Raw genomic sequence first — 10,739 nt, forward strand, 5'->3', positions numbered from 1 at the left:
CAGCCTTGAGGGCGAGGACTCGGCGGCAGGGAGCGGCACAGGTCTTACAAGCTCTCTGCAGTCCTGGCTGCGCAGAGTCGTCGCAGACCAGGCAGAAAGCTACCGCGAGCGTCCGGGGAATACACGCGGACCCAGCCCCGGACGCTCGCCCTCGTTCGAGGCGGCAGCGCCTCCTGGCGGCCAGCCCTGGAACCGCAGCAGGGCGCGCGGCCTTCCCGGAGCGGAGAAAAGTCCCAGGCACGCTCCCCAGACCTCACGTTTATTGCACCAGAGCAGGTACCGGCTGTGGGCACCCCCTCGGCCCAGTCTGGCACCCAGCCCCTCCCCACCTCCCGCCACAGGCTTCGTGGGCGGGTCGGCGCGCAGGAGTGCTGGGGGTCTGAAGGTGCCTACTCCGCAGCGACCAGGCTCCGGCTCCTTCGGTCATCGCGGGGCACTCCCAGGGCCGGTCCGCCCCTGGAAGTCCTACGTCGGGGCTGAAGGCAGCGGAACCTCAGCAGAGGTCAGAGGTAGAGCGAGGAGGACGCTGCTGGGGGCGGCGGCGCAGGCCTGGGGTGCGGGAAGCCCAGAAAAAAGGTCAGAAGTCCCCCTTTCCGCAGACCATTAGCGCCCCTCCGCGCCCCTCCGAGCCTACCTGGACGGTACCACTAGAGGCGGGATTCCAGCTCCTGGGCCAGGCAGGTCACCCGAAGGGCCCCGGCCCTGGGGGTTGGCAGGCAGTGGCTTCCTCGGGGGAGGGGGCTTGGCAGGCCCCTGAGGGTGAGAGAGAAAGCAGGAGGCTGGCTTGGGAGGAGATGTCATATTGCCCACTCCTGTTGCTGGGGGACCCCAGCTTGTGGGGTCGGCTCCAGAGGTCACCTTTGTTTCCACACAAACCTGTCACCGTTAAAGGACACCGGGGGTGTGTGTCCTCACACACAGAGGGGGCATCTCGCCATGGCCACCACTGCCAGGACAATAAGCACCACAGCCCTGGGTGGGGGAGAGGCTGCACCCTTCTCTCCCCACACTGTTACCTTCGGGTGCCTCACCATCGGGTCAGCGGGCAGAGGGCGGGTGGGGGGATTGGGCCGGTCAGCCAGCTCAGCCTGGACAGAGAGATGGGCAGTGCTGTGAGAGCATGGCCAGGGGCAAGTGAGCATGCAGTGGTTTTCTTGAGGGGTTCAGTTCAACATGCAAAGTCAGCCAGGGGGCAGGAGAGAATGGGGACATGAGCACAGGGCTTGGGGTTCTGCCAGCAGAAGCCTCAGGGGAGGAAGGGATGGGTCACAGCGGTGTCCCGGGCCGGCTGCAGTCCTGCCACTGACCACCAGGTGGTGGTAGAAAACAAGGCAGGAGGCTCACCCTTTGCTGCTGCTGGGGCTCAGAGTGTCTGCAGGCCAAGGGGCACCCTGGTCCCCTCACAGAGAGCGCTACTGGCAGGGGACAGGGGTGGGAACTGCAGCTGGGCACCAAGCCTCCCACCTGCCCTGGGTCAGGGCGGGGCCTGGCCTGGATTTACCTGGAGTCTCTTGGGCACAGGGTCAGGAGGCAGCGGTCTGGAGGGGGGTGCTGGGAAGCCAAGAATACCAGCCTGCTGAGAGAGCAGGAGGAGCAGGCAGGCAGGGTGGGGTGGGGAAGGGGAGAGGGATCAGAGAGATGTGAGCAGAGAGGGGTTAGTGCCTGGGGAGGGGCAGCCAGGGCCCCAGGGGAGGTGGAAACTGTGCATGCGGTTATTCAGTTGCATGCAGAGGGGGGTGACCAGTGGTGGGGTGAGCATGCAGACCACCTCCACACACATACCCCGTCATCAGCTCCAGAGGGCTTGCGGGGCGTGCAGCAGCCCTTCTACACATGGTGACCTGGGCCTCAGCAGGTAGTGGCATACTGAAGGCCATTTTTGAGCCCCGCATCCTCCAGGGGCCCCTGCTGGGAGCACCCACAGACCCACCTCTCAAAGCCACCAGCTTGGCCAGCTCAAAGGACTCAGCAGACCCTCCTAGGTGACTGCCCCTCCCCACTCCAGGCTGGATTCTGATTCTGGGCCTGCAGCTGGGGCAGGGGAGGGGTGAACGTAGGGGGTGTAGGAAGGGCTGGCCCTGGCTCCTCTGGCTGACTCCTGGGCCCTGGGGGTCTTTCTCTGCATCTAGGGCCTTTAGTACCCCCACCCCAGGGCCCACGTTAGATGCCTGGACAAGGGGGGCCTCTCTCCTCTGCTATCCATGACTTACCTTGGCCCCTGGCATCAGCAGGACCCTCTGTGGGGGTCCTGGGCATTCTGAGGGACCGGACTGGGCCGCTCTGACCATGGAGAAAAGCAAGGAGGGAGAGGGTCCAGGCTCAGACTGTGCTCTCCACCCACATGCGACCCTTGGGTGGGGTGGTCCCTTTGCAGCTCCTGGGAGAGCAGCTCATGTGCAGTTTAGGGCTGATCAGATGTGGGGAGGGCTCCACCTACTTAGCCCAGGGGCTCAGGGGCAGAAGTGGCCCTGGCTTCCAGCTACCCTCCATGGATCTGTGCGTAAGGAGTTATGCAGCACACGGAGGGGACGGAGGGTGCATGGGGTGGTCTGAGGGACTTTGGCGGGGGTGGGGCCAGGACCCCAGAGCTATTGAGGGAGCAGGTACCTGTACTGGCAGCTGGGCCCTTTGAGTTGACAGAGTCGTTGACGCAGGCGAGCACGGTGCCAGTAGCTGGCACCAAGCAGTACCAGGACTACCACCAACAGGAGGCTGAGGGGCAGCCCTGTGGTCAGGGAGCTGGTTGCTGTGGGGTGAGGGCAGGTTTGAAGGTGGGCAGGGCTAGGAATCCTACACCAGGGAAGGGGGAGAGGGTGGACATGGAGGTGAAGTGGTCAGAGGATGGGAGGGGGTGAGGAAGAGGTCAGGAAGGGGGGACGGTAAAGGCTAAGCCGTGTTGCCCTCCCGGCTGCCCCTGTCCCCCAGCTACCTCTGACATGGCTGGTGCAGTCAGGGGGCGCCCAGCCCTCCTCACAGTGGCAATGTCCTTTGCTGTCACAGACCTAGGGGGGTGACAGGTTGAGCGATGAGGGGCTCTGCACTCTGGGGTCGCATTTCCCTGTCCCCAGCTTTTCAGGATCTCCTATGTCTACAATTAGAAGGTGTGCTGGGGATGATGGGGTGGGCAGAGGGAGCCTGTGTCCATGCCAGAGGAAATAAAATCCACCTAACTGGGTTAGCGCCTTCTCCAAGCCAGGTCCTATGCCAGGCGCTCTCATGCTCATCTCAGGGATCCTGGGAAGTGGGTACTGTTATCCGCCCATTGGATGGCTAAGAAAAGCTCAGAGGGGACCTGAGGTTAATTATCTGGCCCAGGTTACACAGCCAGGAAGGAGTAGAACGAGGATTGGAACATAGGTATGTGTGTGTCCAAAGTCCACCATCACTGGCCTCGTTGGGGGCTCCCTGCTCCCCTCCTGTCTCCCCCATGCCAGCTCACCCCGTGCCCGTGACATTTGCTTCGACATTCCTGGGCACGCAGGACGTCCACAGGCTGGCACTGATGGTCAATGCATACCTGCCCCAGGGAGAAGAAAGATCACATTTTCACAAAGCTTTCCTAGCACCATGAGGCCAGGACGGCTGAAGCCACAAGCTGGAGAAGCCGAGGCTCACAGGATGACAGAACTTGCTATCTGAAGTATGAGTCTGAACCCGCCCCCCTTGCTCCCCAGAGTCTGAGCCTTTTACACTGGTGGCCAGTGAGGCCACGGCACTGCTTTCTGTGCCCCAGAGGGCCCTCCCCTCTTGGCTCTGCCCACTCAGATTGCTTACCAGGTCAGGACCACAGGCTGTGCCGGGCAGCGCCAGGAGGGGCTGGGCCACATCGTCACCCAGGTCCAGGTGGACCCAGCTGCAGTTCAGCCTTGGCTGGGTCCCGTTGGCTTCTAGCACCTCCCAGTGCAGATCCCGGGCTGAGCCCAGCAGAGGCTGGGCCTGACCCCCCTGGCACTGGAGCTGTCCACACATGGCATCTCTGAAGGAAGGGATGAGGGACAGGGTCAGGTCAAGGCTCCCACACACCCAGAGGGGAACCCAAGCTCCACACTTACTTAGGGGCACAGGACATGTAGCTGCCGTTAGGGCTGCGCCCACAGCTCCCAAATGCATCCCCTCGAGTATTGGCAGCAATGAGGCAAAGTGGTGCAGTGGGCTGGGCTCCTGGTCCCCAGAGAGCCTGGCACTGCTGGGCGTAGGAAGCACAGCGCCCTTGTACACACACAGCCTGTCCCCCTGCACATGGCTCGCCGTCACCCAGGCTGACATCAGGAGGGCAATGGGAGCTGTCTCCTGGACAGAACTCGGGTAAGTCGCAGTCCCCTCGGGCAGGACGGCACTGCCAGCCAGCCGGGCGCAGCTGTGGGGTGAGGGTGTAGCAGTGTGTGAGTGCTGGGCGGGTCCAACCAGGGCCCTGGGGGTCACCCTTTCCATCCTGACGCTCAGCAGATGAGCTTCGGGTGGCCGGCCAGTCTGGTCTGTGCCCACCTGGCAGTTTTGACAGCAGAGCCCATTAGATGCACACTGTGCCCCTGGCCTCAGCTGGCAGGTGAAGTAGTCACAGCAGGGGTCAGTGCAGTCCTGAGGGCAGAGCGATCTCGTATCAGAGCAGGCTTGGGAGCCATCCCTGCCCATCCTCTGGGAGCCCGACCCGGAAGGGTACACATGGCGAGGGAAAGCCAGAGCCCCACACTCCATGTGCCGTCCCCACAGACAGGGAGGTGTGCAGAGGGGTGGCTGGTCCCTTTAGAGCCACGCGAGGCTCTGGCTTTCCAGAGGGGTAGGAGGGGTAATGAGCCCAGGGAGGGGGTCATAGAAGCCAGTGGGGTGAGGTTCTGGGGGAGGGGCTCACGTCCGGGAAGCCACAATCACACTGTTCTCCAGGCTCCACAAACATATTCCCGCACACAGTGGCCATAGAGGGCAGGCTGGGAAGCCGTTCAAAGAGGCAGCTGCCCATCCCATCCAGGAGGGCTTTCTCCAGGGCCTGCCGGCTGCAGTTGCTGAAGTTCAGGCCCGGCAGGAAGCTGGGGATGGTGGCAAGAAAGATTGGGGCTGTGGTGGCCTCCTGCCCCTGCCCCACACCCCTCTTCCTCCAACTGCTACTCACTCTGTGGAAGCTTCCATGATGCAGCTCTTGGCAGGGGCCGGCCCGGGGCAAGGGCAGCTGTTCCCGGGCAAGTCGTGGTCCAGGCCCAGGCTGTGGCCCAACTCGTGAGCTATTGAGGATGCAACTCCCAGGACACTGGTGGAGTGGTCCTGGCATTGGGGAGGGGACACCCCAGGTCCAGCATCAGCCTAACTGCTCCTGTTCTCCCCATCTCACCTCATGGGCACTCAGCACTGCCTCTCTCCTTAATTGCTTCTAAATAAGAGGAGAGCCCAGGCATGGGTGGCAAGAGCCTGGGGATCTGGCTCAGCTCTGTTCCCTTCCCTTGCTCTGTGACCCTGGGCCCCCTCTACCCTTCCCCACCAGGGAATGGGAAGCCCTCCCAGGTAAAGACTGGTGAGCTAACAGCAGGGGCCACATCCCACAGCCCTGCCCCTAGGCCCAGAGCTTGGGGGTTGGTAGTTGGTAGGGGTTTTGGGGAATAAGTGGACCCCCAATGAGGAGTCCACGAAGGGGAACAGAGAGGAGACCTGAACTGGCTCACCATATTCACCCCTCCTGAGAAGTCAGGAGAACAGATGGAGTTCTGAACGGCCATGCCCACTGTGGGCCCAGAGAATGAAGTAGCACTGTGGGATTGTGAGGTCGAAGGTCAGGCCCAAAGCCATGGCAGCCAGAGCCTCAAGGCCTCAGACAGGGGCAGAGCTTGGGGATCTTACGTCACCAGCTGGGCACTGTCATGGGGCAGTCGAGGCAGCAAGTCCACCCGGCGCCAGTGGAGGAAATTGTCCAGTGTGAGGCCTGGGTCCTGGCTTATCTCCACCAGGTCGTGCTGGGTCCAGGCCTCCAGGCCCACTAACACCACCCGGACATTCAGGGGCCGGAAGAACTGAAAGAACTGGGTTCAGGAGAGAGGCCCCCACAGCCAGAGGGGAGGGCTAATGGGGTGCTGCCCAGCCCGGCACTCACTGTGTCCAAGAGGAAGGTCACTTTCAGCATGCGGTTCAGCAGCTGCTGGGAGTCCGGGTACCTCTGCGTCTGTGGGTCAAGAGAAATGGGCATGTGAAACAGCGGGGTGGGCAGGGGTCAGGGGAGGACATACAGGGGCCAGCAAGCTTACCTCAGAGTGATCGGCCACTATCACCAGCTCAATAATCTTGGTCTCTGCCACCACGTCCCGCCGCCGCTGTGGGCAAGAAGGAGCATCAGGTGCACCACAGGGCTGCCTGAGCTGTGTCCACTCCCACCCTGTGTGGCTCATTTTACAGATGAACCACTGAGATTCGAGGCCAGGGACTTGCCCAAGGTGGACCCAGATGTAGGCCATGCAGCTGGGAGTAGAGCCCTGCTTTTTCGGCTCCAAATTCAGTGCTTTTTCCAAATTAAAATAATAATAATAGGGGTGTTTGCCTCAGTTGATAGAATGCATGACTCTTGGTCTTGGGGTTGTGAGTTCAAGCCCCATGATGGGTGTAGAGATTACTAAAAAATAAACTTTGGGATGCCTAGATGGCTGAGTGGTTGAGCATCTGCCTTTGGCTCAGGGTGTGATCCCGTGGTCCTGGGATTGAGTCCCGTATGGGGCTCCCTACGAGGAGTTGGTTTCTCTCTCTGCCTCTCTCTCTGTGTCTCTCGTGAACAAATAAAATCTTTCAAAATAATAAATAAAAAATAAACTTAAAAAAATAAATAGCTAACACCATAATATATTCATACCTCAGGCATAGTTCTAAGCACTGTGCATATAGATTCAATTAATCTTCACAATAACCCTGAAAGGTAGTTTTATTATCCCTGCCTTTTAAATAAATTAATTAATTAAAATATTTAAATTTATTTGAGAGAGAGAAAGTGAGAAAGAGTGCGCTGTGCGCTCACAAGCAGGAGGGAGGGGCAGAGGGAGAAGCAGACTCCTCACTGAGCAGGGAGCCCCACGTGGCTGGATCTCAGGACTCTGAGATCAGGACCTGAGCCGAAGGCAGACACCCAACAGACCGAACCACCCAGGAGACCCTATTTTCCCCGTTTTATAAATTAGGAGATTGGATTCATAGTGTTTCATGACTGGTAATTCTGTATCATCCATGGCCAAGGGAGGCCTCTCCGCATTCAGAATCATATGATGTGGATTTTAGGCCAAGTACCTGCATGTATATCCTGGACATATCATTTATTAGTTGAATGACTTTGGGCAAGTCACTAACCTCCCTGAGCTGGTTTTCTCACCCATATGAGCTACTGATGGCACATCCCTCCCAGGGTTGCTGGGAAGAGGAAAGGAGATGGTGTTCACACAGTGGTGTGGATAATTGCTCCTTAGAAGGTTCTGGGGATAAAGGGCTCTGAGGGTCTGGGGCCTGGCCCTCAGGGACAACAGAAGCCCAGCCTCTTGCTGTTTGTCCTCACCCGAGTGCAGCTGTGGTGCTGTCCCGGGGGCTGCTCCAGGGGAGCCTGAGTGGGCCCAGATGCATGCCGGCTCAGGGCACAGGTGTGGCCTGGCAGGAAGAGGTCCTGGATCCGGGAGATGTTTGGGGGGGCCTGCAGGTCCCCAGGCCCAAGGTCTAACATATAACTTCTCTCTGGGGACAGGATCACCAAACCCCTGGGAAGACCCAGGAAGTCAGAGAGCCTCTCAGCTCCGTGCCTCATGCCCCTCACTGCCCCCCGCCCCTCCGCAGGGGAGGTGGCCTTGGTACCTGAGCCCCGAGCAGGTGCAGACAGAGACCCAGGAGCTCGCGTGGCCCTGCACCCTTCCCTGGTAGCAGCAGTTCTCCTACAGCAGAGAAATAGCAGTGCAACCTTGAAGGCCAGGCCAGGCTGGAGACCAAGAGGCTAGCCTGTTGGTGAAGATATGCTGTGTCCTCCTGAGTCCTATAGGGAGGGCGCCCTCGAGGGGCACACCCTCTTCTTCCCCTCAGGCCAGAAACAGGGCACAAGACTCACCAGAGTGTGTCCCTCACTGACCACACGGATGCCATCAGGCTGGTACCGCATCAGCCATGGGCGGCCTGGGACTTGGTCCCTGTGACAAAAAAAGGCAGGCAGCGACAGTTGCCTCCCTGGGGGTGGGGTGGGGGTGGGGGTTGGTGGGGTGATAGACTGAGGCCTGGCAGGGGTAGAGGGGTGGCTGGGGGCCAGCCTTCCCCCAAAGGCAGCAGAGTATAGTGGTTTGGTCACAAACTCTGTCAGGCTACCTGGGTTCTAATCTGGTTTTTACCACATACTTACTAGCTGTGTGACCTTGGGCAAATTATTTAGCCTCTTTGTGCCTTGACTGCTTCATATAGAAAATGAGGACGGTAAGACACAACAGCATCTACCTTACGGGTGGTTAGGTGGTTATAAGGATTGAATAAGTTCAGGTGCTAGTACCCAGCATGTAGTAAATGCTGAATGGGGGTTAGCCATGTTATCAATATTATTAACGTCATCACTAGCATTGTTACCTGTTCTGTAGCAGCTCCAGAATATGACTGTCACCATCCAATTCTAATTTGATCCGAAAGGCCTCAGGAAGATTGGTCTGTGGCAGCAGAGGGCATGTCACCTCCCTGGCCCTGACCAAAATGCCTATCTTCTCTAACCAGAAAACCCCAGGCCCTTAGGAGAGCACCAACGATTAGATCACTGGGGGGAGGGGGGGTCCCGAGGGAGGGGCCAGGAAGCCCTGCCCGGCCTGGGGCATTGTTCTGGGGGGTTGTGTGGGGAGGTCAAGGAAGGTATCTGAGCCGCCCCTTCTCGGCTTCCTGCCCAGAGAGGAAGCATCATGGAAGACCCAGTGCAGGCCCCAGCCCTTCCTCTGACTCAGCTTTAGAATTGGGGAGGGGGGGTGTTTGCTGTGGCCCTGACCTTCTTCAAGCCCCCCACCCCCAAACCCTGAGAAAATGGACAGAAGGAGACCCAGGCAGCAGGTCTGGCCTCGGGAGTTCCCCGGTGGAGATGGACGGCTGGGGTGGTGACAGATGTGGGAGCAGATGTGGAGAGAGAGGGAGGGCATAAGGGAAGCCAGGTGCTGGCCTGTAGCAGGAGGGGCAGCCAGACCAGGGTTGGCCATGCTACCCTGAGATCCCCCACCTGCTCCTCAGCCACACTGCCTGAAAACCAGGCTCTGTGGGGTGGCAGGGCTGTATTTCTTCCCTTGAGGGGAGGGAGAGGCTCACCTGAAGCATCTCTGCTAGGCTGAGCATGGGGTGGTCCCGAAGGATCTGGGGCTCCGAGGGTCCACCCAGGGCCCTCTCTGGCCTTGCATGCTCGTCCTCAGTGCCACCTGCAGGGCCCCCAGGACCCCCGAGAGGGTGCTGAGAGAGGTGGCAGCCGAAGCAGCATTGGGCACAGCTGGTGGCCACAGGCCCCCCCTTCTCTGCTTGAAGGACTCCTGCATTGCATGCTGGGACTTAGAGGAGAATCCCGAAGAGAAGGGGCTTCTGTGGGGCTTCCAGCTTTCACCCCAGTGCCCCACCTGCACCTCCCCACCCGGGGTGCCCATCCCAGGTCCTCCGGGAGAGCCCCCTTCCTTCTCCCCCGCGGTCACCCCCTAGGAACGCTGCCTCTCAAGCCTGGGCGAAGCCTGGTGGCCCGGTGCCCACTCACAGCGGAGCTGCCGGGAACGCCCATTTCTGGGTGTGCAGTGCAAACACCCCTCCCTAAACAACCCCCTACCCTGTCGGGCACACCCGCTCGCCGCTCGCCGCAGCCCAGCTTCCTCCCTGGGCACCCCGGTCCCACAATGGCCCTCTCTCCTCCGCCCAGCCCACCCCGCCTGCCCGCCCCCCCAGCCCCCAGGCCGAGACAGCAGCTGGAAGTGAAACTTCCAAGGAGGAGTTGGTGTCAGCCTCTTTCCTGGCTAATTCTCCCTCCCCCAGCTCCTCCCGCACTCCCTCCCGCTCGCTGCGCCTGGTTCCTGGTGGCATCAGCACCAGGGTGCGTGTGCCTTGGCCGTTCAGGCCCAGGATGGGAGCCCGGGAAGCCTCTCCGCCAAACCCTACGGGCCGTCCCCACTCAGCGCCCTGGCACTGGGTGGAATGGTCAGCTAGGCCCCAGAGGAGCGAAGACGTCGGTCCCGGGGCGCAGCGACCCTGTCCCACCATCCCGAGGGGCTGCTGGGCCAGGCCCTTCGGTGCCCGGCCCCGGAGCCTGGAAATGCACGGGGGGACCGAGCAGAGGATGACCGCGGTGGAGGGGGGAGCGGCATCCCCCTCCTTCTTTCGCCACTCCATCGCCGGGCCCTCAGGCCAGGACAGCGAGCCGGGGCGGGCCGCGCTCTGGTAGGGGGTCTCCGCGGGTCTCCAGCCCGCGCCTCCTCCCGGTGCGTCCTCCCCGCTCCGCCGCCCACGGCGGGCCGGGTACTCACCGATATCTGCGAGGGGCCGTGAGGTCAGAGGGCTGCCCGCGCCCAGGAGCCCCAGGGCCCAGAGCAGCGCCAGCCGCATGGCCGCGGCGCCCCGGGCGGGGCGAGGGCAGCAGGTGCTGGGCCGCGCGCCGAGTAGCGGCGGCCGCGGGGTCTGCCAGGCTCACCCCGTGGTGCGGAGACGCCACCAGGCCCCGCCCCGTCCCGCCCCGTCCCGCCCCCGCCCCGGGGGCTCCGGACCAGCCCCGCCCCCGGAGGGGCCAGGCCCCGCCCCCCGGAGACCCG

General features: G+C 61.3%; 1 protein-coding gene across 20 annotated transcripts; it reads right to left on the bottom strand.

The window, feature by feature from the left end:
• Window positions 1-238: 238 nt before the first annotated feature.
• Window positions 239-10,594, bottom strand: ADAM15 (ADAM metallopeptidase domain 15). Of its 20 annotated transcripts, none has more exons than XM_038543157.1 (23): window positions 10,458-10,594; window positions 9,268-9,374; window positions 8,554-8,630; window positions 8,051-8,129; window positions 7,804-7,880; window positions 7,514-7,709; window positions 6,228-6,293; window positions 6,077-6,145; window positions 5,827-5,996; window positions 5,652-5,736; window positions 5,108-5,256; window positions 4,850-5,024; window positions 4,486-4,578; window positions 4,053-4,357; window positions 3,775-3,976; window positions 3,440-3,517; window positions 2,930-3,002; window positions 2,608-2,746; window positions 2,211-2,280; window positions 1,502-1,573; window positions 1,017-1,088; window positions 635-876; window positions 239-549 (listed from the first exon to the last, which is right to left on the bottom strand). In XM_038543157.1, exons 1-23 carry the CDS (start codon window positions 10,534-10,536, stop codon window positions 504-506), a joined length of 2,721 nt encoding a protein of 906 aa, XP_038399085.1. In that variant the 5' UTR covers window positions 10,537-10,594; the 3' UTR covers window positions 239-503. The 20 variants fall into 20 exon arrangements, 18 of the variants coding, with proteins under 18 accessions (XP_038399085.1, XP_038399084.1, XP_038399080.1 ...); XM_038543156.1 differs by having other exon boundaries at window positions 1,502-1,576; XM_038543152.1 differs by having other exon boundaries at window positions 1,502-1,576; window positions 9,268-9,482.
• Window positions 10,595-10,739: the final 145 nt, after the last annotated feature.

The sequence above is a fragment of the Canis lupus genome, chromosome 7, assembly GCF_011100685.1.
Source record: "Canis lupus familiaris isolate Mischka breed German Shepherd chromosome 7, alternate assembly UU_Cfam_GSD_1.0, whole genome shotgun sequence".
Lineage (NCBI taxonomy): Eukaryota > Metazoa > Chordata > Mammalia > Carnivora > Canidae > Canis > Canis lupus.